Here is a 27892-nt window from a genome sequence, read left to right on the forward strand (position 1 = left end):
ATTCATTTATAAGCCGCAAATACAAACAATTTTTTCAATGCCCGGCTGTGTCGTATGCATTTCGTCTCATGAGAGTTGTGCTTCAGCAACTTATCTGAATGCTTCAATTATATGTGACTTCGATTTTAAAATATAAACAGTTAACGCTGTAATAACGTGAACAGTTAACACTTTAAATGGAGCTCGTCAAAATATTAATCGGATCTGAAAAATCTAATTCTTACATTGAAGCTTTTTAATCGAGTCCTTTTCTTGAAAAATCCGCATTTTAGCTTCCCGTTAGAGTGTGTGTGCGAGAGAGACACGTGAAGACTTTTGAAAGAATTTCAGGTTTTGCAATATTATTATAGATTTCTAGAAAACTTGGAACATTAACGGTGTATGTTATCAAGGCGCTAAGGTTTAGTTATCTAATCTAAATATTTGTATTTGAGAACATATAATTCGAAAAACTTAAGCATTGATGACTGTCATAGGTCCTACGAATGAAATAAGGAAGGTCTTTGGGCACCATCCTGATCCTGGGACCCTGAAATGGCTTTTGGCAGGAAAAAAGTTCCCTTCCCTGCCTTGGTGATGGTTTTAAACCCGAAAGCGTTGTGGAGTCGTGTAAGTGGAAAAGGCAGAGCTATGATAGCGGGTAGTTTAGAGATCCCCACCTTGTGTACATTCTACAGAGGATTTGCTACTGTGTAGGTAATGAGCAGAAGTAAATCAACTGCCGGATGCTCAGGGTGTATGCTTCACCCCGACAACGCACCTGCCCACACCACGCCCTAAGCATCCGACAGTTCCTGGCCGAGAAATCGCCGTGCTGCAACACCCTCCATATTCACCTGATCGTGCTTCATGTGACTGTTTTTTTTTTTTCCCCCCAAGCTCAAGGGGAACATCAAGAAGACCCCTTTTGTAGGCGTGGAGACAAAAAAAGGCGGCCGTAACGATGGAGCTGAGGGGTGCACTGCTAGAGTGAGAGCAAGATTCAAACCTGAGGTCTTAATGCCTATAAGAGGTGGTTTCACCCTGATATAACAGTACAATCAGACTGTACAGCCTGTAATAAAACAGACGTTACTGAAGATGAAGTTCATTTCTATAGATAAAACTAATGGTGAATAATATGGTTTCCTTCAAACATCTAATACAAAGAGAGCAGAGAAGGTATTCTAAGGAACGAAGATCATACTATTTCTACTAGTGCATAACTGAAGCAAGTAAAATTAGAGCCGAAACAATTTCAGTGAACACAAATTAAAATTAATTGTGCACGTCCATTAACCTAGGGAAGGACCATTTTGATATTTCAAACATCATTTGCGTGACATACAAAATTATCTATTTAAAAATTAGCCTGCAACATTTGGTCAAGCTGTAGTTTTTCCACGGTGTGTTAACACTTTTGCAACATGTACATCCTCCAGCTTGAGTCACCACAATCCGCCTTTTCGCTTTAAGTGCGTGAAATACTGCTCATCATGATGATGATTATTATTAATGTACTTCCACTGCACAGACAAACAGAAAATTTTCTATTAGGAATAAAAGGTTTTGTTACGATATACTGTCTCCTCTAGGAACTTTCTAAGCATGCACCCCACAAATAAACTAATAAAACCAAACGAATTTTTACCAGGCAAAGCTTTTTCGGGAAAATGTTGGACATTTGAAGGCAATCTGTACACTGAGGTAAACAGCAAAGTCGAAGATCACTTATTTTTATTACTGCTGCTGCTGCAGGAGACATGGTCGAAAAACGCTACACATCTCAACAGCCGACATCCAGCCGGAAGTGGTCTACCATCGGCTTGGGATGCACAGTCACATCACGAACTCGTGGTCACAAAAATCATCCACACAGGCTGCGGGTAGCCAATCAGAAGCGCGAGTATCTGTCCCGTCATGTACTCATATATGTCCTATCAATCCCGTGAAGTATGTTCTCTGCTTGTCCCTCAGAATTTACATTGTTATTTTATTTCACTTAAATTTATGTTGCGATGAAAGAGTTAAAAGATCACTGAAGTTCGTGTCTCACCAGCTGTTGCCCAGGCCGGGCATCATCAAAAAAATGAATGATTTCGCGGGCCGCATAGTATGGCTGCGGGCCGCACAGTATGGCCGCGGGCCGAACGTTCCCCACCGTTGACCTAGGTTATTGTGGACGTAAGAATATGTCTGAAAAAAAGGATTAAACGTTTATAGTATTACACAGAATATGTGTTTATATGTTAGTGTACCTCCAGTTAAAGCATTAATGCACGATGATCATACATACATTTGGTGTCTGATGATCACAGATGCATTCCTGGATTTGAATAGAAAGAAATATTCGTTCTTATATATTGGGGTTTTTTTCGGCTTTGTTTTATTGTTGTGAAACTCTTCCATGTCATAATGATGAAATCAATGACAATAAAGATATGAAGTATCAAATGTTTCATGCAAAGAATTCACTCACTCAAAGACTGACACGCGCGCACCTGCTCTACATTATTTAGAACATGATGGCCTGCTATGTTTGACATGATACACAAAGTATTTACGACTATGGTCATCTCTCTCTGTCTCATTCTCACGCCAGTTCATCATTTTCAGGAGCAGAAATTCAATTCATCCTTAACTTCCTAGACACAACGCAGGGCACGCACCATCTCATTCTGTGTATGAAGTTGTGAACAGTGAAGACTATATCAATACAGATAGTTGTACTGTGAATAGTGAACACAGATTAAGACTGGTTGAAAAGGTAGCAGTGGCATTGTAAGACAGGCCGTAAATAGCTGATGTCCCCCGAAGTAGACATTAAAATATCGATTATCGTTTCCAACTGTCAGATGCCCGCATCCACCTCCTCTCGACCACACACGTGAATGTCCCAACTGCGCAATGACACCTGCCATGATGGAGATGAAAGAGCTTAGTGGGAAAGAAGGCGGGTCTAAAATGCATAACCAGCGATTATATTTCATTAAATCCCTTTTTTTAAAAGAAGAAATGCGTGCTCATTGAACAAAATTTCAGTGATTGGCGACTAGAATCAACAAAAGTGATCCCAAGTCGACACTGTTCTCTGTCTTCTCTCCCATAATCACTTGACGACGATGGCCGCGAAGCTAAAATTGTTGAAGAACTGTCTGTTGAGGCTTTCTGCTGCTGTTCTCGCTTTGTTAATCTTATGGTCCTTACAACCGAAAGACTTGAACAAGCGCGTGCGGTTCGCTAACGGGCAATGGAATGGCACCAGAGTTTGGGGTGACGGTCAGTCGAGGACGGAACAGATGAACGGAAAGGAGGAAGGAGAAGCACGCACGAGTGGGCTCAAGTCTTGCTTCCATTTGCAGGAGATTAAGGCAGATGGCAAAGAGTTAAACCATGTCTTCTTTTTGAAAGTGAGTGAAAGCAAGACAGAACAACCTAATCTTGCTGCCTTATTTATTTATTACGAAAATCTGTTCGGTACATTTTGCATTGACATTACAAACTTTTTAAAGATTGGAATTTCAGTTTCTTTATAGTTACCTACGGCTGTCGAACGGATGCCTTTTCACTATTGCATATCGCGGTCTTGTGAGAGCTCACGAAACATGCGTTCATTCGAAATTCAATGTTTGAAGAAAGTGAAACAGAGGGTGAATCTTCGTCACTGTTGACTTCTTTTCCTTCTCTCATTCTCACGTTCATCATGCTCACAAGCAGACATTCACATACCATAAGCATTGCGATCTCGGACTTTTTGTTGTTGTTGTTGTTGTTGTTGTTGTTGTCAAAATAAGCCTGTAGACGATTCCTTCTGTGTGATATAGGTGCACAAGGCCGGAAGTACTACTGTGACGAACATCCTGTACAGATTCGCACTGACCCACGACTTGAACGTGGCGCTGCCTCGCAACGGGTTTCAGATCGCTCAGCGAGTCTCGGACTGGGCCAACAGAGTCCAGCCACTGGTCCCCGGCACCGCTGGTCACTACGACATCCTGGCTACACACGTCGTCTTTAACGACACAGCCGCCAAACAGGTGCAGTGGGCCAGTGGTGGTGATGGGGCAAGAAGGGGCGGGGTGGGGAGAGATAGTGAAGGAAAATTAACGGGTAGCCCGTCAAACTCGAAATTAAGCTCGAAGTTGTTAGCACGTTAGCAAACTTGTTACATTTATATATATATATCTTATGATTTAGAAAGAACTGGTGGCTTGACCATAAATTTGAACTTTTGATGTGGCTGAAGGCCGTGGCAAATGCGAGAGTAGTCTGAGCATTTGCTAATGAAGCGTTCCCAATCAGTGAGGTGACATTTGAGAAGAGAAGACTTGCCCATGTGAACATGTGTGTATTAGTAGAGCGCTTGTCACGCACTGAACACCAACTGTTTCTCTCTCCCTTTAAGTGTAGAAGTTTCCATAGCCTATAGAGGTCGTAGAGTCAGTGAACGTGGTTTATACCGTGTCTAGGCAAAACATGTGAAAGGTGGAATCCCACAATTTCCTTTCGCCTTTACACCTTCCCTGAATAAAAAAATCATCACCCATTTTTACGGAGAAGCGGTCACGTGGGGAGGGGGAGACTTACAGCTAAAGTTCGATTAGGTCTCGAACGCACTAACCACTATCAACGCTGCCTCCGATTGTATTTGTGATTTTGTACTCACTGCTTGTGTTTGTTAGAGACCAAAAGTGATACCAGCTCAGCTTTGTATTTTTCAGTGGCTGCCTAGGGACACAAAGTATGTGGCCATCGTTAGGCAGCCATTTGAACAGTTTGTGTCAGCCTTCTACTACTATCGAGATTTGTTCCATATCAAGCGTCTGCAGATGGTTCCAGGTGAGAGAAGTTTTTACCATGTAATCAAAATGTCACGCTCCTGCTTCCTCAAAGTGTACTTTTTTTTTTCATCTTTCCAGCACTAAAGTTTGTTTCAAAATAAAGGTTCAAGGTTGTTTCAAAATATAAACAATAAAAGGAATGGTTTGTGGTTCTCGAACCTACAAGTTTTCATGTCTGGACGTGTACGTACGAGAGAAAAAGACGAAAAAAAGAAAAATGGAGATTGGAAAAGTAAGAAAGATAAAGGGAGGGAGAAGAGTAAGTGACAGAAAAGAATGAAATACAAAGTAAAAAAAACAACAACAAAAACAACAAGACAAAAACAGAAAGGACAAAACACAAAAAACCCAAACAAAAACAAGAGATTAACGAGAGTTTAAGAGAAAGAAAGCGAGAAAGAGCAAGGCGTCAGAAAAAGAAAGATAAATTGAGCATGAGCAAGTATTTGAAACACTCGTTGAGTTTCTAATTTAGCATGGTGATATTTTGGAGATTCACCCATACTCGAGAAACAGTATCCTGCACTGAGCCTTCATTAGAAAACAATTCGCACCCCACTTTAATTTTTATAACTTGTATCATGGTTATGACTTCTCAGAAGTTTTTTTTTGTTTGTTTGTTTGTTTTTGTTCGCAGGTGATGATCCTATCCAGACGATTCTGTTCAATCTAGAAAAGTGGGATGCTGAACTGCGGGGTTGCGGGACCATGATCAGCAATCGAATGTCTTGCGACTTCGGGGTGCCTTTCGACCAACTTCGGAACAGCTCTTTTCTCCAGAGTTACCTCAATTCTCTCGACAGACTGTTTCATCTCGTAATGATTGCAGAATTCTTTAACGAGTCCTTGGTTCTTCTGAAACGGACTTTGTCATGGTCCTTCAAAGACATTCTTTATATTAATCTTTCCAACAAGCACAAACACCGGAAGTACAACCTTACGCCTGCGCAGAAAGAAAACTTCCGGAAAACGCGTTTAGCAGACTTCATGTTGTACGAACATTTTGTTAGAATCTTCCGACAGAAGGTGGCAGCCGAAGGCGACAATTTTGCGGACGAAGTGAGAAGTTTCAATCGCGTGAGAACAGACGTGGAGGAGTTTTGCACCGGAAGAGGCAATGGAACCAATGCGACTCGGATAATCGCGGCTTCAAGATATAGTCCCTGTTTCATTGTGACAAGTGCCGATTGTGAGTTTCTTTCCCAGGATTTCCGTCAGCTGACATCACAAAACAGACAAAGCATGCGCAAAAAAGGAATTTTGTTGTAAGAGTTTTTTTTCGAAACATGTAATCGGATTGCGTCAGTGTGAAAAATTTTTTCATCGCGATTGTAATGAACTTCGAACTCAGGTCTGATAGTCCAGCAAGTCCCAGTGCTGGCGCGAGATCTACCCAGTGTCAACCTAATACTTGCTGAAAGTTGTTAGAATGATTCGTTACTGCTCATGCATACCTGAGCACTTCATCTACTTAGAGATCGAAGGGGCATATCCATTAGATTGCGTGAAATGAATTTTTTTAAAAGGTGAACAGACTTGGTCTTCATAGACGTGACCTAGGTCTTTGACATTGTCAACAGAGATGGTTCTGGGTTATGCTAGCAAAATATGGCTGTTCACGCAAGTTTGTGAAGATGATTTGGCTGCTGCACGATGACCTAACAGGTCAGGACCTCTGCAGCGATGACCTCTAGGAAGCATTCGCCATAACTAAGTATGAAACATGGATATGTTCTTGACCCACCTTTGTTCAACCTGTTCTTTTTTTGCATGCTGTCAGATGAATGAATGTCCATAACATGCATGAGGGAGTCAACAGAAGATACCGTCTGGACGGCTCTCTATTCAACCTCAAGCGGTTGAATGCAAAGCACCTCAACAAACTCATTCAGGAAACCCTTTTTACTGACGACTGTGTTTTCTTGGCACACAAACAAATATCTTTAGCTGATGCTTGACAGGTTTTCTGAGTTTTTCAAAGCTTTCGGACTTATAATCAGCCTAGGAAAGACTGAACTGTTGTACCAGCCTGCTACCAGCTGCAGTGGACCCCAGCATCAACATCGATGGTACATTGCTCAAAAACACCGATAGCTTTGAATATTTGGTAAGCATCATCTGAGTGATCTGTCACTGGACAAGGAATCCCCTCCAGGACCTACAAGGCGGGTTAGGCACCGAGGAAACTGCGCACCAAAAGATGCTCAATCACCACTTCAAACTTTCCATAAAACTGCACGAGCTTCGTTCGATTTTTGACGTTCGATGGCAGGACAGACCTACAGTCACCTACTAATCGAGAAATCATGGAGAGGACAGACCGTACCAGCATGCAACGAAAGAACATAAGGATATAACAATCGACTAACATCACGATTACGTGATTTCCGGTCCACGTGAGCACATAGCCGAACAGGTAAGCTAATTCTAAGGAAAGGTTATTCTCGACATAAGGGGAGAGGTGAAATGCCTTGATCAGGTGGGGGAGAACACGGGCTGATGCTAGATGCTAAACCCCGACATCTCAACACCACCCAGCGCATGTCTCGAGTCTTGTGTGCGATGCCATCGATAAGCAACAAAGATTAACGGTCCATGCCAACCACCAACTCTTCTGCAGATCATCGAAAGGGTCCTCCGTCCGTGAGCCAAAGGCCAATTCTACTCCAAGCAGCAGTCTGTGTGAAAGCAAAGTTGCATATGCAACACGGGTAGCGGGGGACTGTGTGGTAGTTGATACTGGGTAAGCTGACTAATAAACGGAACGCCTCAGAGTCTTAGACAATTAGCCAGGCATGCACATTTACGCGCCTTTAATGGGAGCTAAGTGCTCATATTTTTTCATCAGCAGTTTAGTTTAAGCGAATTGTGTACATGTAGGTGTCGGCGTGGATGGCGGAGCAGCCGAGAGCGTAGTTAGCGAGAACAGATTCTCCGTCCATCCGACGTGCCTGTTCCACTATAGGCACCACGACAGCCATATTCCCAAACTCCCTTGAACAGGTCATGTCAACTGGGATGGAAATTAAGTCACCGTATCCCCAGACAGTGACAGTTGTCGATGGCGTATGCTGATCAATGCAGCTCCCATAAACTTTGAGGCCAATCGGCAGCAGACTTGTAACGGGCGACGTCGCAGTGGACATCCAACAGTCATGAGACTCTGCGCTTCTGCACTGGGACGATAAATGATGCACACTTATCACGCAAATCCTCTTCTTCGGACATGAAAGACAATGGAGGCAAGAAAAAATGTCTGTTGGTATAGATTTTATTTTTATCTCCTTGAGGTAGGCCCTCTGCAACCCACTGAAATGTGGGCTTCATCAACCTTCCGCATAGAAGAAAGTCTGACCAAAGAAAGGTGTTGGCACGATGAGCCAAAAACCCATCAGGGACCTCGACCTCCAGGATTCCATTCTCATCAAAAAATGGACGAACACAGGGGACCTAAAAAAAGCAGTAGAGAAAACCAGGGGAAAAGTTTTATGGGAAAAAGTGACAGTTGAAAAGCCGGTAAAAACAAAAGGGAAGAAAAGATAAAATGACTGCTGAGTAGGGAGACAGTCTGACCGAAAAGGAACAAAGGTGAAGAAGTCAGTAAGTCAGAGCAGTCAGAGAAAGGGATAACAGAGGAGGAAGGGTTAGGCCAGCTCAGCCCTAGTTAGAAAAGGCACACCTGGGGGTTGGGGGGACAAGATTATAAAGATGAAGAAGAAGATGATGATGATTGCAAAACTCTTTTTGTTTGATTGCTCATTCAAGCCAGTTTAATGCAGTTACCGTGAGTCTTAAGTTTTTCTTCCAGGAAAAAGTCCCTCCTCAATAGTGCTTTCTGAACTGTTTCTGTTTCAGCACACAACCTTGATGACTGAATATAGTTCATTTAAAGGAAAATATAAATTCAAAGTTAATACATACTAGCTATGGCTCCTTTTGCACCTCTCACTCTCTCATTAGCTCACTCTGAAAAGTATGCTTCTCATCTAAATATTGCAAAACATCATTCTTTAATTTATAACTATCAATGCTTTGACACCTTTTCAAATTGAAACTGAAATCCAAAGCATACTGCATCCATAAGGTATGAACATAGGATTACTGGTAAAGGAAACATGAAACATAACAGCATCTGCTACACAGACCATGTCATACATAGTCTTCTTGCTCCCAAAAGGGTTAAAAAATTTCACACCTAGATGATCCACACATAAAAGTAAATTACTTTTTCTAAAAATAAAAAAATGAAACACACAGTGTTCAATCTTTTGATCTTTAAACATTCTAAAAAATGTGGTACATGAAGCCATTCATACTGAAACCAACAATAAATACATGTATATACATTCTCACACCAGCTACATCAAGGAGCCAAGGGAAATATGATTCATTTGTTCACCTTAGGCTGAGGTTGCAAAATATTTGTAAAAGTCTTAAACTTGAACATTCCATAACTAAAATGAGTTTTAATTAGTGATCTATGTTGAGGCCATGGATAAAATGTAGAATGCAAAAAAAAAACCCCACCTGAGAACATTCTTTACACTGATAAAATGCCCTTCATTGTACTTTGTAGCAATGGTTAATACCTGAGAATAATAATAAGAAAAAAAAAAGAATTTTACCAAAATGTGAATATGCAAATGTTTTCCTATTAACTTTTACCCAGGTTAGGAAGACAGATCTCCATATTTTTATTACTTATTGTTATTTACTTTTTATAGTGAGAGGGATAACTATATTTCATGATTAATAAAATGATCTTGGTCATCTTGTGTATTACTACACCAAAGAAAGTGCTTGAGTTGGCAGTATATGCGATTTACCTACAAACTAACTTTTGATACCACAACACTGGGAACCAAATGAGAGAACCTAGAGGATTGCCACCTGACCTGCAGAATCAGTTATTTTGTAAACAAATAAAACAGAATATTGCAATTTTTAAGGAGTAGCATGAAAATGCAGATTACACACCTATCCTACAGCAAAAGTGCTGTCACAGAAAGAAATTATGGGAATATTGAGGCTGTTAATACCTGTAAACAAGGGGTTCTTACTCTTAAGTAGGCTTGCATTTGAAAAAATACCAGAATAGTAATGAAATAGTATAAAAATATATTTAGATACACCCATAAAAAGTTTTGATATATCCTAATAAACTAGTAAGACCTGAAGCACAATACAGCATAAGCCACACATCAGGCTACACTTTCTGTCTAGTTACAGCTATGGATGCTCCTTCACCTACAGCCACAATCAGTATAATACATCCAACAGCTCAGATAATGCATGCCTTTACTGATTACTCTGCATTCTTCAAATTAAATTCAAAAGGGGAAAAAAAAACCAACAAAGAACAAGAATTGTTGACCACAAAAATGGCTTTCTGAAAAGAAATGTTTCCAGTTAAAAACTGCACACAGGAAGTCTTTACCATGATTGTAGTAGCATCACATTAACTGCATAAAAGGAATAATTGCCTGAACTGTCTGAACATCAAGAAGCAATCAGTTTATTGCAAAGACTTGGGATGCCGACACTATCCATTAAACGCTGTTTCATAAATATATCTTGAGGTAATGTGTCATGTAAGAAATATATTGGAAATGTTAAAATAGAAAAAATTTATGACCAGCATTACAACTGATACATGTGAACAATCATTGTTGGAGAAAGAATCTATTTCATTCTTAAAGGAAAAAATACACAGAGTTCACAACCCAGCTAGAGTGATCAGCAACCAGTATGAGCACGTTTATGTACACAGGATGTGTACATAATAGATTTATTTTTGCAACATTCACTGTGATACTTTTTAAACTTGTTATGCCCAAATAGCAGTGAATAAAGACAACCTTGCCTACACTTAATGCAATTTAGGAAGCAAACATGCCTATCTATCTATCAAACTACTATCTCTTTTCCTATAAAATGCTTGGTTTTTTTGGTCACAATAATCCCTGACTTGGGAGATTTCTTATGCAACAAATTACTGATTCACTTCCTCAGAATTTTTCATTTTTCTAGAAGGCTTATAAATTAAATAGCTACCCAAGTAAACTATGTTTTTTTTATTCAACATATGCAGTTCATATCAATAATGGCATATAGCATCCTACGAATTTCTTTAACATTGAAATATTATGGATAAAACCGCTTGTTTTCATACACATTGTCTTGTACTTGCTCTTTTAATATCTATGCAAAGATCTTTTCGTTACCAGTGATAATAATTTTTTTAATGATTTATTTATTATCATCATTTTATTATTACTATCATAAAAGCATCCCCCGACAGTCCCTGAGGTTTTCCCTGAGCAACAACAGCTGCTATAAGTTGTTGGGCCACTAAAAATGGTTGAAGAGAAAGAAAACTTGCATAAAACTTTGATTACAAAGAACAGCAACATGGGATAGGTATGGTGAGGTCATAAAATTAATTTGAAGAAATTTGAATTTAGTTTGTTACAAGATAGCACATTCCCCAAATCTGAGTGAACAACTCTGTTCTGCATATTATATAAAACCCTGTAATTTTCACCCGTTTTTTTTAGAAAGAGCTTAGGACTTACCCACAAAAGTAGGTATGCTCTAATGTTAATGCCTCAGTAGCCCAAAGTTTTGACAATGGTTGTTCCCTTCAATGATGATAAAATTTAGGTTACACTCCATACACAATTCCCTACCACAAACACTCTCCCCTCAAAAAGTCATGTCTTTTTGTGACAAACTAATATTTGATCAACGTGCCAGCACTTTTCATATTTGACTCCATTTGCCTTTGATCACTTGAACTATAAGAAGACAACACAGTACACAAACACAAAATATATCTTGTTGACTTTGTCTCATCTACATTCAACTGAAGATATTCCTTTCAATCATCTTGGCACACACACACACACACTGAAGTCCTCCAGCATACTTCCGTATAGGTCCTATTCAGAGGATGTACACTCACAGTCTGCCTGACTCTGGTGCTCCTGCAACACTTTCTGTGATTCAAAGTCCTCTCCACACTCACTACATATAAATGACTGGGTCAATCTGGTCTTCTTTCTCTGCTTTCTGTACACTCTGGATGTATCATCTGTCTCAGACTCATCCAGATTTAAGTTCTGTGAGCCATCCTTATCGGAGGACTCATCATCCTTCTGTTGTGAAGTTTCTGATGTCTCATCTGCATTGGAGATGTCTCTGTCTTCTCGGCTGTCAGTCACAGGAATTTCCTCTGTCCCATGAATTTTCAGCATGTGTCGTCTCAGCTCATACTTCCTCTTGAAAGTTGTATTGCATTCCTGGCACTGGTTCTCGGATGCTGCAATGCAGCCGACTTTCATGTGGATCGCAAAAGAAATGGGCCGCCGGAATTCTGCATCGCACTCAGGGCATGAGTATGTCTGACTGTGGTGTGTTCGGACGTGCTTGCGGAGCTGGTATGAATTGTCAAAAGAGGACTGGCACTTCTGGCACCTCAGCATCTTTTTCTCTTTCCCATGTTTTTTCATGTGTGACTCCAGGCTGCTGGGCCAGCGGAAGACCTTGCTGCAAAGCTTGCATTGCACCCGCAAGTGCTTGGCCACATGGGCGCGCAGTAGAGTCTTGGTAGTGAACATGCCCTGGCACTCCTCACACTTGTACAGTGAGTACTTGATGTGCTTCTTGTTCTTGTGCCGCCGCAAGGCAGCTGGCCGATCAAAACTCATTTCGCACTCATCACACTTGTATGGCTTCTGTCCAATGTGCTTCTGCAGGTGCACACGACAGGCAGAGGGTTTTACAAAAGCTTTCCAGCAGATGCCACAGATGTAGTTTTTTCGCCTGGGCAGTCTTCGCTTTGGTTTCCCCTGTGGGGGTAGAGAAAAAAAAAAAAGACCTCAATTACAAGATTATTTAGTGCCAACAAAGCAAGCCAAAATTGTCTTTTACTGTCATCTTTTGAGTTTTCTAACCCTTACTTTACTATTATTGCTGCAAAACTTTGGTGACTAAAGGTGCATTAATGGTATTCAATTGAACCATAACCATTTAGTTAGGATAAAAAAAAAAAATTTATGTTTCTTCCTAGCCAATCAGCATTCTGGCACACTTTGGTAATGTTTTTTATTATATGCTGCTGTAACATGCAGAAAAAAACAAACATTTGCCAAAGTAGTATAAGACGCTGACAAGGTTGAGCAAGGCTTAGGACACTAGAGAAGATGTAGCTACAAAACATGAAACTGCACAAAATCTACAAAATATGCTGCAAAAAGTTGTTTACTCACTTCAGCATCTGTCTTGCCTTCTTTCACAGTTGCTGCAGAAAGAAAGAAGATATGATAAGCATGATGCTACTAAAACCAAAGTATCCCTTGAACTGTATACTTTATACATTTATGTATAACTCCAATTCATAACTTTTCTTTAAAGAAATTGGTTTTGTAAGTACTGTGCCTTCCCTCATCCGCTTCAAATGCTGTTTTTTTTTTAAATATCCCCCGCCTCCCTATTCCCTCACAAAAGAATAGACACCAGCCACTCCGATCAGCACTTCAGTCCAAGTCGCTTTGTATTCGACTACCTCTTTGCTGTCTCCGTCGGAAGAACTTCAAAGCGTCCTTACACTGAACATTTTGACAACCCTTCTACTCATGTCCTTAAGCACTGCTGCTGCACGCTGCGGCCAAAGGTTATTGTAGTTTGCCTGTTTCATCAAAGCCGTCGAGAACACGGGGATATCTCTCTTTTGATAAAGAAGAAAATCTGCCTGAGGTAAGTCGACGTTTTACACCGAGCCAGTAACTAAGGCTATATATCACGGTAAAGCAGCCCTACAAACAGATGTCACATGCAGAATACCCGCTGTGCCCACGACACCGAAAGTCACAAAAGTAGGCAGGACGACTAAGCAACATCTTATCGACATATGCTTGAAGCCCTCTCACTTGCGAAGGGAGGGTTGAATGATATCAGTATAGTTAGAACCGAGGTCAGCCCACAAATTTATTCTTCAGCTAAAGTAATTAAAAAGCCAAAGATTTTTTTTTTGTTGCAACAAGCTCATGATAGCGATATCTTCGCTAACTTTCCCGTAACTTTAAGCTAAGTGTCATGTTTTCTATTTAACCGTTGTGCCACCTGACCACCCTATTTCTCACGATGCACGTATCATGCACAATGGGTCTGACATCTTCTCTCTCTTTCTCTTTTGCATTTTTCCAAATGGTTCCTAAACTCACGTTTGTCACACTTGTCTCTGAGCCGGTGTGTGGTGAGATCCCGGGCCCGCCAGAACGCCAGGCCGCAGCCGCACTTGAAGGGATTCTCCCCTGTGTGGATGCGGCGATGCTGCTCCAGGTGGTGCAGCATGGCAAAGGTGGCGCTGCAGTACTCGCACTGGTGCTCGCGCCGGTCCGTGTGCTTGAGCTTGTGCCGCTTGAAGTTGGACGACGTGGAGAACCTGGCCCCGCAGTCTTTGCACTCAAACTGATTGGTGGACTTGTGAACGCGCTTGTGGGCCTTCAAATACTCGGCCCGGGAGAAGGCCTGCGTGCACACGTCACACTTGTGGGCCTTTTCGATCTCCCCTGAGTGCGTGCGCATATGCTGGGTCAGGTGCCCCTGCTGCGTGAAGCCTGCCCCGCAGTGCTGGCACTTGAAGGGCATGGCGGTGGAATGGGTCTTCTTGTGAACCTTGAGGTTGTCCGGGCGAGAGTACGCCGCCCCGCACTCGGAACACTTGTAGGGCTTCTCGCCCGTGTGCTTGCGAATGTGGCGCTTCAGGTCGTTGGCGCGGCAAAAGGTGGCTGAGCAGTCGCTGCAATGGAAGAGCTTGTCGCCCGAGTGGCTCTGCATGTGTTTGAGGTGGGCAGTGGAGGTGGCAAACTCCTTGGAGCAGATGTCGCAGACGTAGGACTTGCCCAGAACTTTGGCCGAGGGCAGCTCCAGGCTCTGCCGAGCTGGGAAGGGGGGCTGCAACTCCTGAACCTTTAAAAGAACTGTTTCCTTTTAGCTGCTTCTAAAACATGTAGTATTTATACAGCAAGAGAGAAACAATTAAAACGAGAGAGAGAGAGAAAAAGAGAAAAATTTGGTTTACTAAGAAGGGCTGAGGCACGTTTCAATGGCGGATGATGGGGATTTTTCATGTAAAACATGACAAAAATGGTTTCCTAGAAACTATAGTTAGGTCATACAATTTCCAAAATCAATCAACAATAATTTGTCTTGCGCGACACTTGACCACCTACAAAAGCTAAGTAAGAAAGAATGAAAAATAATGTTTAATGCAATAAAATAAAAAATAAAGGTGCTTGCCTCAGCTACTGGTGACATTAAATCCGGTTTCCAAGTCTTGTGGGGCGGTTCGCACCTCTGGAGTGGAATGTGGGCCTGAGCCATCGCGGAAGCCTGCGTATGAAGAAAAACAGAGCTGACTACTGTTGGCAATGTGGAAGTGAAAATCACTCGCTCAGTTTGTGTGGAGGGTTGTTTAAACCTGGCTCTCTCCTAATGGCCAGTTTTATAAACGTGTGCTCTCCATGCACCCGCTCCCCTTCCCCACCAGTTCACTTGATTGCAGGTCCCCCGGCCTTTTGTGTTCGTTAGACCGCCAAGCTTTGTTCTTGCCTGGGGGGAAAAATTACCTCCACTGTCAGTGTCGGTGTAACTTCAAAGCGTTTATACACCTAGCCTTATGACCGTTCTCTCCTTTCATGTTTACACGTGCAGATATGTGAGAGGGAGCGAGCACAAGTTCTTGCAACTCATTCCAACCCTCCACCCCATAAAACAATTATAGACAAAACTTCGGCCAGCTCATTTCCACACCAGAATCTTGTTTTCAAAATTAGAAATTCCCTTCTCAAAAGAGCGCTGAAATGAAGAAAAAGAAGAGAAAGGGAAAACAATTTGGCGGCGGAGGGGGTGAGGGGAAGGAACACTTGCAGGTTTTACAAGTTTCCAAGCGTTCTTAAAAAAAAAAAAATCGAAGCCTTACAAAGCGCTGGTGCGAATGAGCTCCCAGTCTTCTCTCTGGCCAACCTGTTTACTTCTCGATCTTTGGTCTATGTGCGAATGTTTATTCGTTTGCAGGTGGGTCACAGTGTCTGCATACGTTGTTATGAAAGACGGTGGCAATCAGGAAAGATCTGGTAAGATGCTAACATGTGATTGGCGGCAAGATGCGATAAGTGGCACTAGATGTAACATGACAAGTGGCAAGAAGCGACAGGTGACAGGTGACAACGTGACAAACTAAGACAGGTGGCAAGTAATATGCATGTCCAGCATGCTTAGTCTGAAATGTTGGTCTGCGGAAAGCGAGAAGAAAAGTCTCAGTATTAAGGCATAAAACATGCCAGACCAGGGTTAACGTTACAAAGACATCCCACGAGGATGCAGAAAAGCACTCCTGTCTGCAGCCTCATTTATTTTTTTCTCACTATGCTATGTACTTGAAATACAATTACAAATGAAATGATGTGTTGATATAGTAATCATAAAGAAAAACTGGTGCTACAGAACACAGAAGAACATGCCGGCGACTGTTATTCAGCCATGATGGTTATTTCGAATTACTGCGTTTTCATTCAGACAACAGCATCTCGTAGTCTTGAAGTAATTTTCATCAGATCCATCATTTATATGTATCAGTTGCAGAACTGCACTGTTATCCACTCAGTGAAGTGTATTTGCTACAACAATAATGCACAGAAGCCCCTAAGGGGTTAAACTCCAAAGGCTTTCTTAGCAGGACATATATTTCAGGTGTGTGTCTCTAAAGCACATTTGTTTTTTTAAGACCACCTACATTTTTACCACTGATACTCTAACACTCAAAAGAACTACTTACAATTGTAAGATATCTAGTCATAAAATGGATGCAGGTGCAGGTTTTTTCTGATACAAAGAACTTGGTCTGATCATGTTAGGTCTGGCACTTTGCAGAACAATATGAAAAGTGTCAGCTCTTTACTAGTCCTGTGTACCACTTCGGGGGCTAAAAGCAGCCTAACAGTGCCCTAAATATTGAGAAAGTCATAGCAGATAATACAGATCTTACTGATGGGTCAAGTATTAAAATGGTCGAAATCACTTGACAATGAATTGTCAGATGTGAGAAAGTAAAAATGAAAAATTTTCACATATTTTCCCTCAACCAGCCACTAGTTTAAACTATTTCAAGTCTAAAATATTTTAAATCAGCTTTTCCATAAGTTTAACAACAAAGATCTAATATATTATCATTACCAAAAAGCAAAAAGACCCTCAAAGGTTGGTTTAATAAGCATATAACTTTGCCTCAAAGCAATTAAAATCAATGATGGTGATATTAGTTTAAACTATTTTAACATTTTGATAAAGAGAAGAAAAAAAATGAATTTATTCAAAATGAAGCATGCCATGAACTTTAAACTGAGAAATAAAAAACAAGATTTCTTATCCTTTAAAGTACTTTAACTGAAGCTTTGACTTTTTTAAAAGTGTTCAAAGTCAAACAACTTTTAAAAACACAAATATAAAGTCTTACATTTTACATGGTCAGTTTAGATACATGTATTGTAATTACTATCCTTCTTTATATTGCAAAAAATGGAAAAATGTATGCAGTTTCTTCCAACTTTGTGAAGGCCTGTTGTTCCCTTTTCAATTTCATTTCCTCAAAATCCCTTAGCAAGTCTCTATTTTGTCTCCTGCTAAGTCAGTACAGCTTCAAAGCATTTAAAGATGGCCTTAACATAAATCATTTGAACTTTTCCCACCAAAAATTACAAACTGATTCAAAAACTTATTTCTTTTTAATGTAAAAATACTTCCTTTTTAAAGAAATATCAACACGTCTCAAATTCCTCATGATAACACCTGATTCTGAGGCTGAAGATCATAGTTATTGTTGTGAAAAGTGGAAAACAGTAATGTCATATGTGTGTGGGTGTGCATGCATGTATTTGTGTTCATGCATGCTTCTCTGTTTAACAGTTTAACTGTCCAAGTTTAAAAAAGTTGAATGGGCAACATACATTCAACACAAATACAATAATGAGCAACCTACGTGTGTTACGACAGGCTGATGCTGGGGAGTCATTTCCTGGTGCGGATGTCTGAGCTGTGCATAGTTGGCTGGGGGCACTGGGTGATGTGCCATGGGTCTGTTGCTGTGCATTGGGTAAGGCAGAGGGTGGCCATGAGTGCCAGCTGCAGCTGCGGCGGCACTGTGCATGTGCACGTTGTGGACATGCTCCATCCCAAAGGACATCAAGAACTCATCGAAGTGGTTCTCCATGGCCATGCCAACATAATGGCCTCCACCTCCCCCCTCCATGGCTGATGCCTGCCTGATGACAAGAATAATGCAAGCATGCATCATGCTTGAGACAGCAAACACATTCATACAAAATAATTTTTGGTTGCAAGAAAAGAAAATAAATAAATCCCACTTTGCAGCCTTGTGGCTAGTATATGATAATGAAGCACACGGAAACTGGTTGGTTCAAGGTTTGCTCGGGGCTGTAAACAAAAACCTAGCCATGGTAACCACTTACAATCAGTGTTCATATGGTCAATACTCATATAGGAACTCTGATAATACCTTTTCCTTATTCTTTTCTAATCCCCATAACACAAGCTGAATGTAGCTGTGTAGGCTTTTTTCATCTTAACATGTATTATACGACATTATTATAGAAAATGTAGAGCACAAACATACACACATTTTCCCTCTATGCCCTTTTTTGATACATTGGAACAGAGGTGAGAAGTCATGCATTACTGTCTGTAAAATGCAAACATGCATTCACAAATTCCAACATTTACACATGTCTGCCAAAAATAATGGAAGCTGTATTTTAAACATGTAAACACATTTTAAACAAATAATGGAAGCTGTATTCAACACACTGAGCATGTCTGCATAACCAAAACATAACAAATGGAACACTATTGCCCTAAGCTATTACTATAATCTATCATTCCAGTAATAAACCTGTGACAGTTTAAAAAGTCAGGCCTCACTTTCCATGAACATGAGTTGGTCAGCTATGACTGTTATTATCTATCTTGCTTTTGAATGCCTAGGAAAACAATGCACCTATTAACATCTGATACTACAGAACTTATAATAAATGTAATATGGCATTCATAAGTTTTAGAAAAAGGTAAGAAGTTTAAACAGTCATGCATTTAATGCCACAAGAGTTGTGAGTAGTGTCATTGGGGTGGCAAGGTGACACACCCCCCTAATGTTTTTGACAATCCAATGTCAATCTAAAATATGCATTAATGTCTAAGTGCAGCTGGACTTTTAAAAATTACTTACATTTTAAAAGTAATGCCATCACATTTACTTTTGGGTAGTGCGTCAAATTACAAGTAATTCAACTTGATACAGTTTGATTGATGTTCAACGATTTTGCAACACTGGTCGTCTGCTCAAGACGTGAAACTGCTGCTTGAAATAATTGGATGTGATTATGTTTCTGAATTACCTTACTTTTAGCCATTTAAGGCATGGCATATATGCGTGTTTCTGTTCCTCAGATCGATTAACATTGTAAACAAGACAATGATACAACTGGAGACAGCCAAGCTTTACCTATTTTAAGCGCCCGGTAAGAACGAGCGCATAAACATTCAACAGATGAATTGTTGATACCGTATCTGTGAACGGAAAGAGCTATGATCCTTGCGTATTCTTTTCCCTACAAGTAATTTAGGAGCAATACTTATTTTAAAACTTTTAAAACAGTTTCTTACCGACCAGTCAACTGGATTCCAAAGACGGGAAGTCAACTGTCTCTTTGAAGAAAATAGAAAATCTCCACAAATAAAAACCTTCACAACTAACGTGAAGATAGTCAGGTCCAAAATTTACTATTTTCCATAATAAATTTGTAGCAAATAAGCGTAAAAGGAATATACAATGTGGAGCATTTTAATTGAGTATATTCTCGAGCTGGTTTCATTGAGACGCTAAATCCCCGGAAATGGTATTCTCCTCGTTCGGCTTGATGCGAATTTGGAACTATTTGTCGATTTTGCAGATAGTCCAGTCAAACGATATTGACTCTTTATGTGCTACAACTTTCTCATGCCTAAAGACCGTTTTTATTTCCATTTTATTTATTGTTCATTGCTTGTTTTTCTTCACGCCTTTCCTTGATGCTGATTACCTATTTATACCGTTTATTCTCTATTTCCATCTTTCTTTTCTAGTTAATTTATCTTCGATCTCGCTATCCTCCCCCAGATCATTATTTACTAATTAGAATCATTTTGGTTTGATAGGAAAAATTCTACACTTATTTGTTGCAACAGTCGTTTTAGTTTTGTAAAAGTTTGCAGATGTGGTCAGTGTCCCACGCTTCATTATTTTAGTTTTCATTCCTCAGCCTCTGTGTACGTCGGTGTGTGTGAGAGAGGGACCCCGGAGGATAAAATGGTTTGTCTTGGGCTGTAATTGTTAGGACGATTGACAGACGCACCATTATTGCTGTTCCACTTTTCCTGTCGCAGACACAAATAAATAAAATTGATTTCTCGTCATGATGTGCTGAGTAGCAGAAGTCACTTCAACATCCTTGTCGGATAAACTTCAATAGGCTGGTGGTAAGTGTAAAAGTTTTGAAGTGCGTTCGATGTATGCATCCACTGGCGCGCGCCTTTCACCAATGAACTGACAGAGAGAAAGAGCGATGTATCCCTGGTCGCAGAGATGTATTGCAGGTGAGAGCGACCTCGATTGGAATGATATGGATGAAAGCGAAGGAACTGTAGAGCTAGCAGTAATAACATCAAAATCAGGTGGATTATTGTTGGGATTTGTTCATTATCGACTCTTGTGAAATCTGCGTTTTCGTAACATCGATCCTTTACTGACCTTTAGGATGCGAACATATTAGACACAGTATGTAAGAATTGTCAGGAATGTCTATATCCTACGAACACGCTGTGACTGAGACTCTTTCGAAGACTGCATATGACAACATATCGTTCCAGAGAAAAAAAGCAAGATTATTTATTTATAAAATTTACATATTAGAAATAATGACGTGGGAGAAAAGAGAAATTAATTTATTATTAGGTGTTGCGCTGAGTGAAAATGTTCAGGATGGCCCACATGGGGGTCGAACCCACGACCTCCGCGTTATCAGCACGGCGCTCTAACCAACTGAGCTAATGGGCCTCCTCGGTCCGGCGCCTTTCTTTTAACCTTATATTCTGTAAATCTTATCGATTTTATTTTTCTTTTCCCCCGTTTTTACACTGTTTTATCGGTATGTCTTTGTTTTCTGCTATACCTGTTCCTTCGACTTCGTTAGTTCATGTTACTTTAAACTATACATCTATCAGATTAATTTTATAATCGCAAGGAACCAATCGCTGCCTTTGACTAGTACGCTGGGCCCCGCCATTACAAGGAACTCTAAGGACGCTGTTGGGACTTGCAATTTTTTATTCTGTTTACCATTTAAAAAACCTTCATAAACTGTAATATGGTTCGTGTTTTGGGAGTGGGTATTGGACTGTTTATTGTGGCATTCATATGGATTTTGTGTTTGTTTTTATGTCTTCTGATCTCAAGAGCGTCCACAAATATTTCGTGAGTAGAGATTTGATTGTATTGCTCAGTTCAGCTGTGTGTTAATATATAATATTAAAGTATTTTGTGCAACTGATTTCATTCTCATATTTTCGATCAAATGAAAGAAATGTCAAAATGACACCAATGTATACATTAAATGGAAGACAGTTTTTAGTTGTACAAGGATATATATATATATATATGTGCTTTGTTTTAGTCTGTGGGTTGAATCCTTGCTTTGAAAGGAATTAGTTCATGTTTGCTGGATAGACTTTCTTGCTGTTTTCATGCTTTGCGCCAGGGCTTGAAAGCAGTGCTTTGATGAGGTTGACAGGAAAGTTTGCAAACAGTATGTTTGGTGGCATGCTGTGTTGCCATGCATATTTTTTACAGAGATTAAATATTTTATTTTTCATGTGTATTTGTATTTTTGGTGTATATGTGCATTATGGAGTAAAAAATTGTAATACTTTCATTTGCAAACAGTTAATGCATAACATACTATTTTTTAAATCTTCTTGCAGATTTAATAAATTCTTCTGTTTAATAAATGATATTTAATAATCATTGCATTGTCTATAACACAGGAAGCTTGGGCCATTGTTACTGATAGCTGCTGCAGTGATCACTATTATCCTAGTGTTTATACCAAGGGAACCACAGTTTCCAACTGCAGATCAGCAGGCAGTGGTGAGTGAAATGGCAAGAAAGCATCTTATACTGATAAGAAAATTTGATATAAGTCTGCTTCGTTGAAATTTAAACTAACATTCCACTTTAGAAGCCATAGAAACTATTGAACTGCAGTTGGAGCTGCTCTTGTGAGAGACAGACATGCTTTAAAACACTATAGCATCAATGAAAGAAAGATGCTTTAAGTGCATTCTATAAATAGAACATTCAATAAGCAGCACATTTTCGTGGAAAGGATATATACTTAGAAGAGCTTGAAAGAGCCTGGTGCTAAGGATTATTAGAGTTATGATGGCATCTAAGAAATTGACAGATTTGGGTTTGGCATTTGGAACAGCACAAATGAAGAGGGAATAGAAATATTTTCCTCAAACTAAAAGACAGTGCTTAATGTCCATATATTTGTTTTTGCTATGAAGTGAGTTAAATATTTCTTGTCTTTTTCAGGTTTATGACTACACAGTTGTATATAGATCTGCTTTGATTGCAGTAATGGCTCTTTCCATTTTAGTAGGTGGTGGTCTCTTTTGGTGAAGCATGCTAAAGAGCCATACTGGCCAAGAGACTGCGCAGGTTGCGTCCGTAAATAAAATAATGTCAATAAAAAAATGTGACAATGAGGGGAATATACATGAGCATGTTCACAATCTCATAAACAAATGCAGCTGTGTGTTATTTGCGCACATGTGAGAGCAAAGTAGTGTTAGGAGACCCCATAAAGCATTCAAGGCATTTGCATGTGTACATGTCAATGTACATGAAAATACTAAAACTTTACTGCTGTAAATATACGTTTTATAATGTTTGAAAATAAAAATATAGTTCCAACATTTTTTTTGAAAGTTATATTTGTCATTTTTGTTAAGAATTAGTATATGTGGAAGAGCGAATAAATGAAAAAGAAACTTTCAGAGGCAGTGGGAAAGAAAAGAGCTATTCTTTTCTCCAGTTGACTATTCTGCTTGTTGGTGCACACAGTCCTGTTCAAAAACGTTACAAATGCACTTTTCCATCTCTTAGGGAATGTAATTGGGTATCTGGAGGGCAAAATGGTGGTGGTTTAGAATCACTTTCTGCCAGGAAAGCAATCAGAAATTGCAAACAAATTAATTGACAATATAGCAAAAAGAAAATATTTATTATTGACATGCCACACACAAATCAAGAAATGTTGCATTTGATTACACAAAAGTCTTATAAGTGTGAGTGTTTGAACATCACTGTAACCCACATTTTATAAAAATGTACATGCATTGTGTATACGTATAAAACAGGCCTTTTTAAACTATATAGTCACAGGAGGGATTCAGACGCCCAGTGAAACTGGAAAATGCAGTATATTTGACACACACATACACACCCACATACAGATCTAACATCCGAGTGGTGTTTTTTTTTTTTTTTTAATCCAAGCAAAGTCTTGAATCAACATTCCTTTTCATTTCATAACCAACCAATGGACAAAGCAGTACCCCAGTTTTTACAAGCACAAAATTCATCTCAACACCCCCCCCCCCAAATCTCCACCTCACCAAATGGGCTAACTTTCTGCAAGATCAAATAATTTAATATGATACATTTTACTGAGGCTGACTTGTTTGAATATAAAAGCACTAACTACAATTAACAGCAAAAATTTGCACTAGAAGTCACTTCATAACATGTTCTGTCACGCTATGAAAGTTCAGCACTTTATCCAGAAATCCACCTTCTCTCGAATATATAATAGTTGCAAAATTCAGTTTTAGATACATATTCCGATGATTTCATGATAGTATCATTTGTATATGAGCTTAAAACCTTGTCAAATTTAATTGCATTATATACACCAGGGGTCAAAGTTAAGATCCAAAGATGCATCTGAATCTCCTGATTTCTTTACCTCTGCTTGGTACCTACGGCCTTCTGCAGCCATAGCTGAGGAATGCATGCAAATAAGGAATCTCTATTATCAGCCAGTCTCCTAGATAAATAACAACAGAGTGCCTCTATATAGCACCTTTTCCCAGCACCGGCTGGGCTCGAATCACTTGAAATACATACCAGCACATGAGCACATACCTTTTATGGGTAGGCAGTGAACGCACTTTCATAAGCATGCACACAGACACAGTGTTGAACATCTGGAGTGCGTGTAGAAAACCACCGACAGCCATGTAAACAGGTTTCACATTCAGAAGGAAGTATGTCAAGGACAAGATGTGAATCCACCTAATCAAATTCTTACACTTATAGTGACAGGCACTGCGCCACCAACCACACCTGTTTTCAGTTACAGGCTCCTGCAACACTTTTGGTCCATAGTTAAAAGTCAAGTTTCAGTTGCTTCAGTTTCTACACTATGGCCCCTGGGTATAAGAATATCACCTTTGTGCTCATAGAATCTTTATTTTCCAACTTTAATGTGTAAAAGAAGCATGCATAGGTTTCAGGGGTAGGTAGGGAGAGGAGAAAAGATGCGAGGCAAAGCATGATTTATATAATAGTACTTCTCATTTTATCTTGCATTTCATGGCTTATATGGCAAACAATGATTACAAATATTTGTATCAAGTCCCACGCTAATGGAAGCCTAGATACTAGGGAAAATATAATAAAAACTCCAAGTAGTTCTACACTGAATGCTACCAAAAAAATCATCTTTTTTCACTTGAGCTTTAGAAAACTGCTAAGGCATGGCAAACTGCTAATATTTTGTTAAGATTTTAGTTGACAACTAAGGTTAGTAAGAGCTAGTGGATCTACGCACCTGACTCTTGGTACACACATTGTGCAACAAAACAGTTATGTGTGAGCTCTTAATTTACTGAATATTTGCATGTACAAGCTACATTCTATTTTACATGTAACACTTGCTCCAAGCATGATGACAAAGTTGAAGAAGGAGGTTGTCCAACATTTTGTTGTACAGAATCCAAATTAAAATCAAATTTTAACAAAGATGAAATCCACCGGATACAGAACCTGAAAGACTTGTTCTTGTTATGAAAGGCATGAAAAAGGTTTCAAATCGTAAATGGACACATAGCTTTTGATTTAGGCATAACATCAACAGAAATTTCAGGCTGCAACAGAATTTTCTTCAGCTATGCTAATTCCAAGAAAATAAAGTTTATTGCAGGCTAAATTTACATTACAATATGTTAAGGGGAAGAATGCTGTGTTACCCTATAAATTATATCAACATGTTTTGTATAAATCTGTAAAAAAAAATTTTCTATGAACCAAACAGCCTTCTGAAATACCTTGTGAATGTATGTATGCATATTATATAACATATACATACTTCTACATTATTTCCCAAATGGCTGCTCAGATTTATATGATTTTTAACAAAAGTTAGTGGACAGAAGAGAAGGAAATTGTACAACCAATGTACTAAACTATCTTCATAAACACTGATGCAACATTTAAATTCATGTGAGATGTCTAGTTTGGGGAGAATTTGATTGCCACAACACAGGATAAACAGCTTCTTATGTACAGAGTAGAATTAAGTCATGCCAGTCTACAACAAAGAAAGCCATTTATAAATATACAAAAATACAAACATCACACTGACTAAATATGGATCACAAAAATTTCAATTTTAAAAAATGGTTTCATGAATAGATTCCACAGAAATCTATCTTACCTTACAATATGTCATGTTGTAGCACATTATAAACAATAGCAGCTTCAGATCTAAAGGGTAAGCAGAGCTGTATATGTTACCATTGAGACCACTGCAAGATCAGAAGTGGAGATGCCATCTTCATCAGATGAAACTGCTTTATTTGATGGCCTGGATCTCTAGCTGATGGGGGTATTTTCCCATCTTTTGTTTTATCCATCCACCATTACCCCTTATGATTGCCATCTGCTTGTTCGTCATTTAGTGGTTCAAATGATAATGTAGAAATTCTAAACATGTATGGGCAAGGAAAAAATTTGACACTTTCCAGTCCCTCTTGAACAACTATTATTTTCCATAAACAAAGATGGACTATGAATCTTTGACTTGTAGTACAAGGATAGTTAAACTGACTGCAAGTCACCACAGCGCAAGCCATAGGCTGCAATGTGTTAAAAATTTCCTGGACACGAATGATCCCATGAGTTAGGAGTGAAATATATGTTCAAGCTGAAATTCACATTCTACCAGTTGACAGATCAATAAAAGGAAGGAAGAAAGTACTCTCTAAATAGAAAGGAGGGTAAACTGATAAACATCCCTAAATTGATCTGCCAACTGTCAAACAGACTGCAATACTAGGTGAGAAATACCATGACCATGCAACAGAATCTGAGCCACTATAAAAATAATCAGCGACAATAAGACATAGCAATACGATATAGTTTTAGTCTTAGAAAGTTGCAATAAGTGATTTAGCTGCGTAAACATTTTCAAAGCTAAATGATAAACTCTACAAAAAAAAAAAAAAAAAGCTGTTTTCTGCTTTTTCATTGTCACTTGTGTTGTTAGGAAGCTTGAGTTTATCATACAGTCAGGTGACATGTTTAAAAGGGCCAATAAGTCAACAACAGTCAACAGTCATAGCAATACATTCTTAACTGGCTTCAAAATATGCTGCAGATTCTAGCCAGTCTTAATAAATCCAAGAGGTTTTTAAGATTTGGCAGTTTCTTCCTTGCATATCATGAAATATTCAACCTTTCCTTTCCACTAAAATTGACTAATTAATCATAAGTCAGTTCTAAGTAAAGTGGAAAGATCATAATGCAAAAAAAAAAAAAAAAACATCTACTATTCTAAGACAAATGTCTAAAATAAAAAATGCCTCCAGATTTTAAGAAAAAAAAAAATGCAACAGAAATGAAGAAGAATTTTGCTCAGATAAATCATCGTTGGAAAGTCTGAAAGTTTGAAGCCCAGGTGTGAGGTACAAATGCCTGGTTGCCAGCAATGGTAACAGGAATTGTGTTGTACCATTGTTGGTTACCACGGAGATGCTGACTGGCTGGGAAATGACTTTCTGCTGTGGTGACTGTGATGCGGCTGCTGCTGCAGCAATGAGAGTAGCTCCTGCATTCAGCTGTGCAGGATGTGTAGTAAACTGAGCGTGACCAAGAGCCTGTGTCAGATGTGTCAGCTCTATTGTAGTGGGTTGAAGAGTGCCATTTGGCTGAACCTGCAAGCAAAATAACACAAAATATTACTGAATAGATTTCATTAATTTAATGTATCTTCAGTTGTTTCTGCTGTCGACTATCATAACACATTTTCACAATATGTACATGACTCACACCATGTTTAGGATATTTTTAGTTACTTCAAAACAGCTGTTTGGCTTCTTGAAACTATGTTTTGATCCCCCAAAAAAGAGCTCCACTGTCTAGTTCAGCTCAAGATGAAACAGAGGTATAAAATTCCATGCAGTCAGATGAAGAGACAAAACTTAAACACAGAAGAGGGAGACTCAAACACATGGTACAGGCTGACAGAATGACAAAACTCATGCCATTCTATTTTGGCACATAAGTAAAAAAAATTTAAAAAAAAAACTGGAAATGTCTACTTCTCTCCTAATCAACCGACTCTCACCCACTTCCCACACACTGCATTCATGCTATTATAGAAAAGTTGCTAAAGTTCACTGACTTTGAAGCAGCAAACCTTGCCAAGTTGTGGCAACAGTTAGAAGGTACACAAATACTCTGAGACTGATCATAAGTTCTCAACAACAGAAATATTCTAGACTGAAATACAGTTCCCAAACAGATACTGACCTGAAGCAATGTGGGTGTTCCAGTGCTAGCAGCAGCTGCTACAAGGCGGCTCAGTTGTATGGTGTCTGGTGCGTGTACAGTT

At 39.4% G+C, this 27892-nt stretch overlaps 3 protein-coding genes and 1 non-coding gene across 4 annotated transcripts; 2 read left to right on the forward strand and 2 right to left on the reverse strand.

Annotated features, from left to right (window-relative positions):
- The first annotated feature begins 2777 nt into the window (after positions 1-2777).
- On the forward strand, positions 2778-6555 carry LOC112567995 (galactose-3-O-sulfotransferase 2-like). The gene is made up of 4 exons (XM_025244971.1): positions 2778-3389; positions 3804-4016; positions 4701-4818; positions 5458-6555. Exons 1-4 carry the CDS (start codon positions 3102-3104, stop codon positions 6087-6089), a joined length of 1251 nt encoding a protein of 416 aa, XP_025100756.1. The 5' UTR covers positions 2778-3101; the 3' UTR covers positions 6090-6555.
- A 2256-nt stretch (positions 6556-8811) lies between these two features.
- LOC112567985 (zinc finger protein 708-like) lies at positions 8812-19926 on the reverse strand. Its single transcript, XM_025244949.1, has 6 exons — positions 19560-19926; positions 17860-18142; positions 15123-15215; positions 14045-14792; positions 13091-13122; positions 8812-12670 (listed from the first exon to the last, which is right to left on the reverse strand). The coding sequence occupies exons 2-6, from the start codon at positions 18127-18129 to the stop codon at positions 11762-11764; spliced, it is 2052 nt and encodes a 683-aa protein (XP_025100734.1). The 5' UTR covers positions 18130-18142; positions 19560-19926; the 3' UTR covers positions 8812-11761.
- Positions 19927-20914: 988 nt separating this feature from the next.
- Trnai-gau lies at positions 20915-20988 on the reverse strand. The gene has a single exon. It is a non-coding gene; the product is annotated as a tRNA-Ile (tRNA).
- A 187-nt stretch (positions 20989-21175) lies between these two features.
- Positions 21176-22902, forward strand: LOC112568009 (transmembrane protein 218-like). Its single transcript, XM_025244991.1, has 3 exons — positions 21176-21405; positions 21975-22077; positions 22528-22902. Exons 1-3 carry the CDS (start codon positions 21299-21301, stop codon positions 22612-22614), a joined length of 297 nt encoding a protein of 98 aa, XP_025100776.1. The 5' UTR covers positions 21176-21298; the 3' UTR covers positions 22615-22902.
- The last annotated feature ends 4990 nt before the right edge of the window (positions 22903-27892 follow it).

This window comes from Pomacea canaliculata, linkage group LG7 (assembly GCF_003073045.1).
Source record: "Pomacea canaliculata isolate SZHN2017 linkage group LG7, ASM307304v1, whole genome shotgun sequence".
Taxonomy (NCBI): Eukaryota; Metazoa; Mollusca; class Gastropoda; order Architaenioglossa; family Ampullariidae; genus Pomacea; species Pomacea canaliculata.

Coding starts and splice junctions, on each gene's coding strand:
- LOC112568009 (XM_025244991.1), top strand. CDS start 21,299: ATGGTTCGTGTTTTGGGAGTGGGTATTGGACTGTTTATTGTGGCATTC. Junction 21,406..21,974: donor AGAGCGTCCACAAATATTTC/GTGAGTAGAGAT, acceptor TCTATAACACAG/GAAGCTTGGGCCATTGTTAC. Junction 22,078..22,527: donor CTGCAGATCAGCAGGCAGTG/GTGAGTGAAATG, acceptor TGTCTTTTTCAG/GTTTATGACTACACAGTTGT.
- LOC112567995 (XM_025244971.1), top strand. CDS start 3,102: ATGGCCGCGAAGCTAAAATTGTTGAAGAACTGTCTGTTGAGGCTTTCT. Junction 3,390..3,803: donor ACCATGTCTTCTTTTTGAAA/GTGAGTGAAAGC, acceptor TGTGTGATATAG/GTGCACAAGGCCGGAAGTAC. Junction 4,017..4,700: donor ACGACACAGCCGCCAAACAG/GTGCAGTGGGCC, acceptor TGTATTTTTCAG/TGGCTGCCTAGGGACACAAA.
- LOC112567985 (XM_025244949.1), bottom strand. CDS start 18,129: ATGGAGGGGGGAGGTGGAGGCCATTATGTTGGCATGGCCATGGAGAAC. Junction 15,216..17,859: donor ATCAGCCTGTCGTAACACAC/GTAGGTTGCTCA, acceptor CTTCATACGCAG/GCTTCCGCGATGGCTCAGGC. Junction 13,123..14,044: donor CAGAGACAAGTGTGACAAAC/GTGAGTTTAGGA, acceptor TTCTTTCTGCAG/CAACTGTGAAAGAAGGCAAG.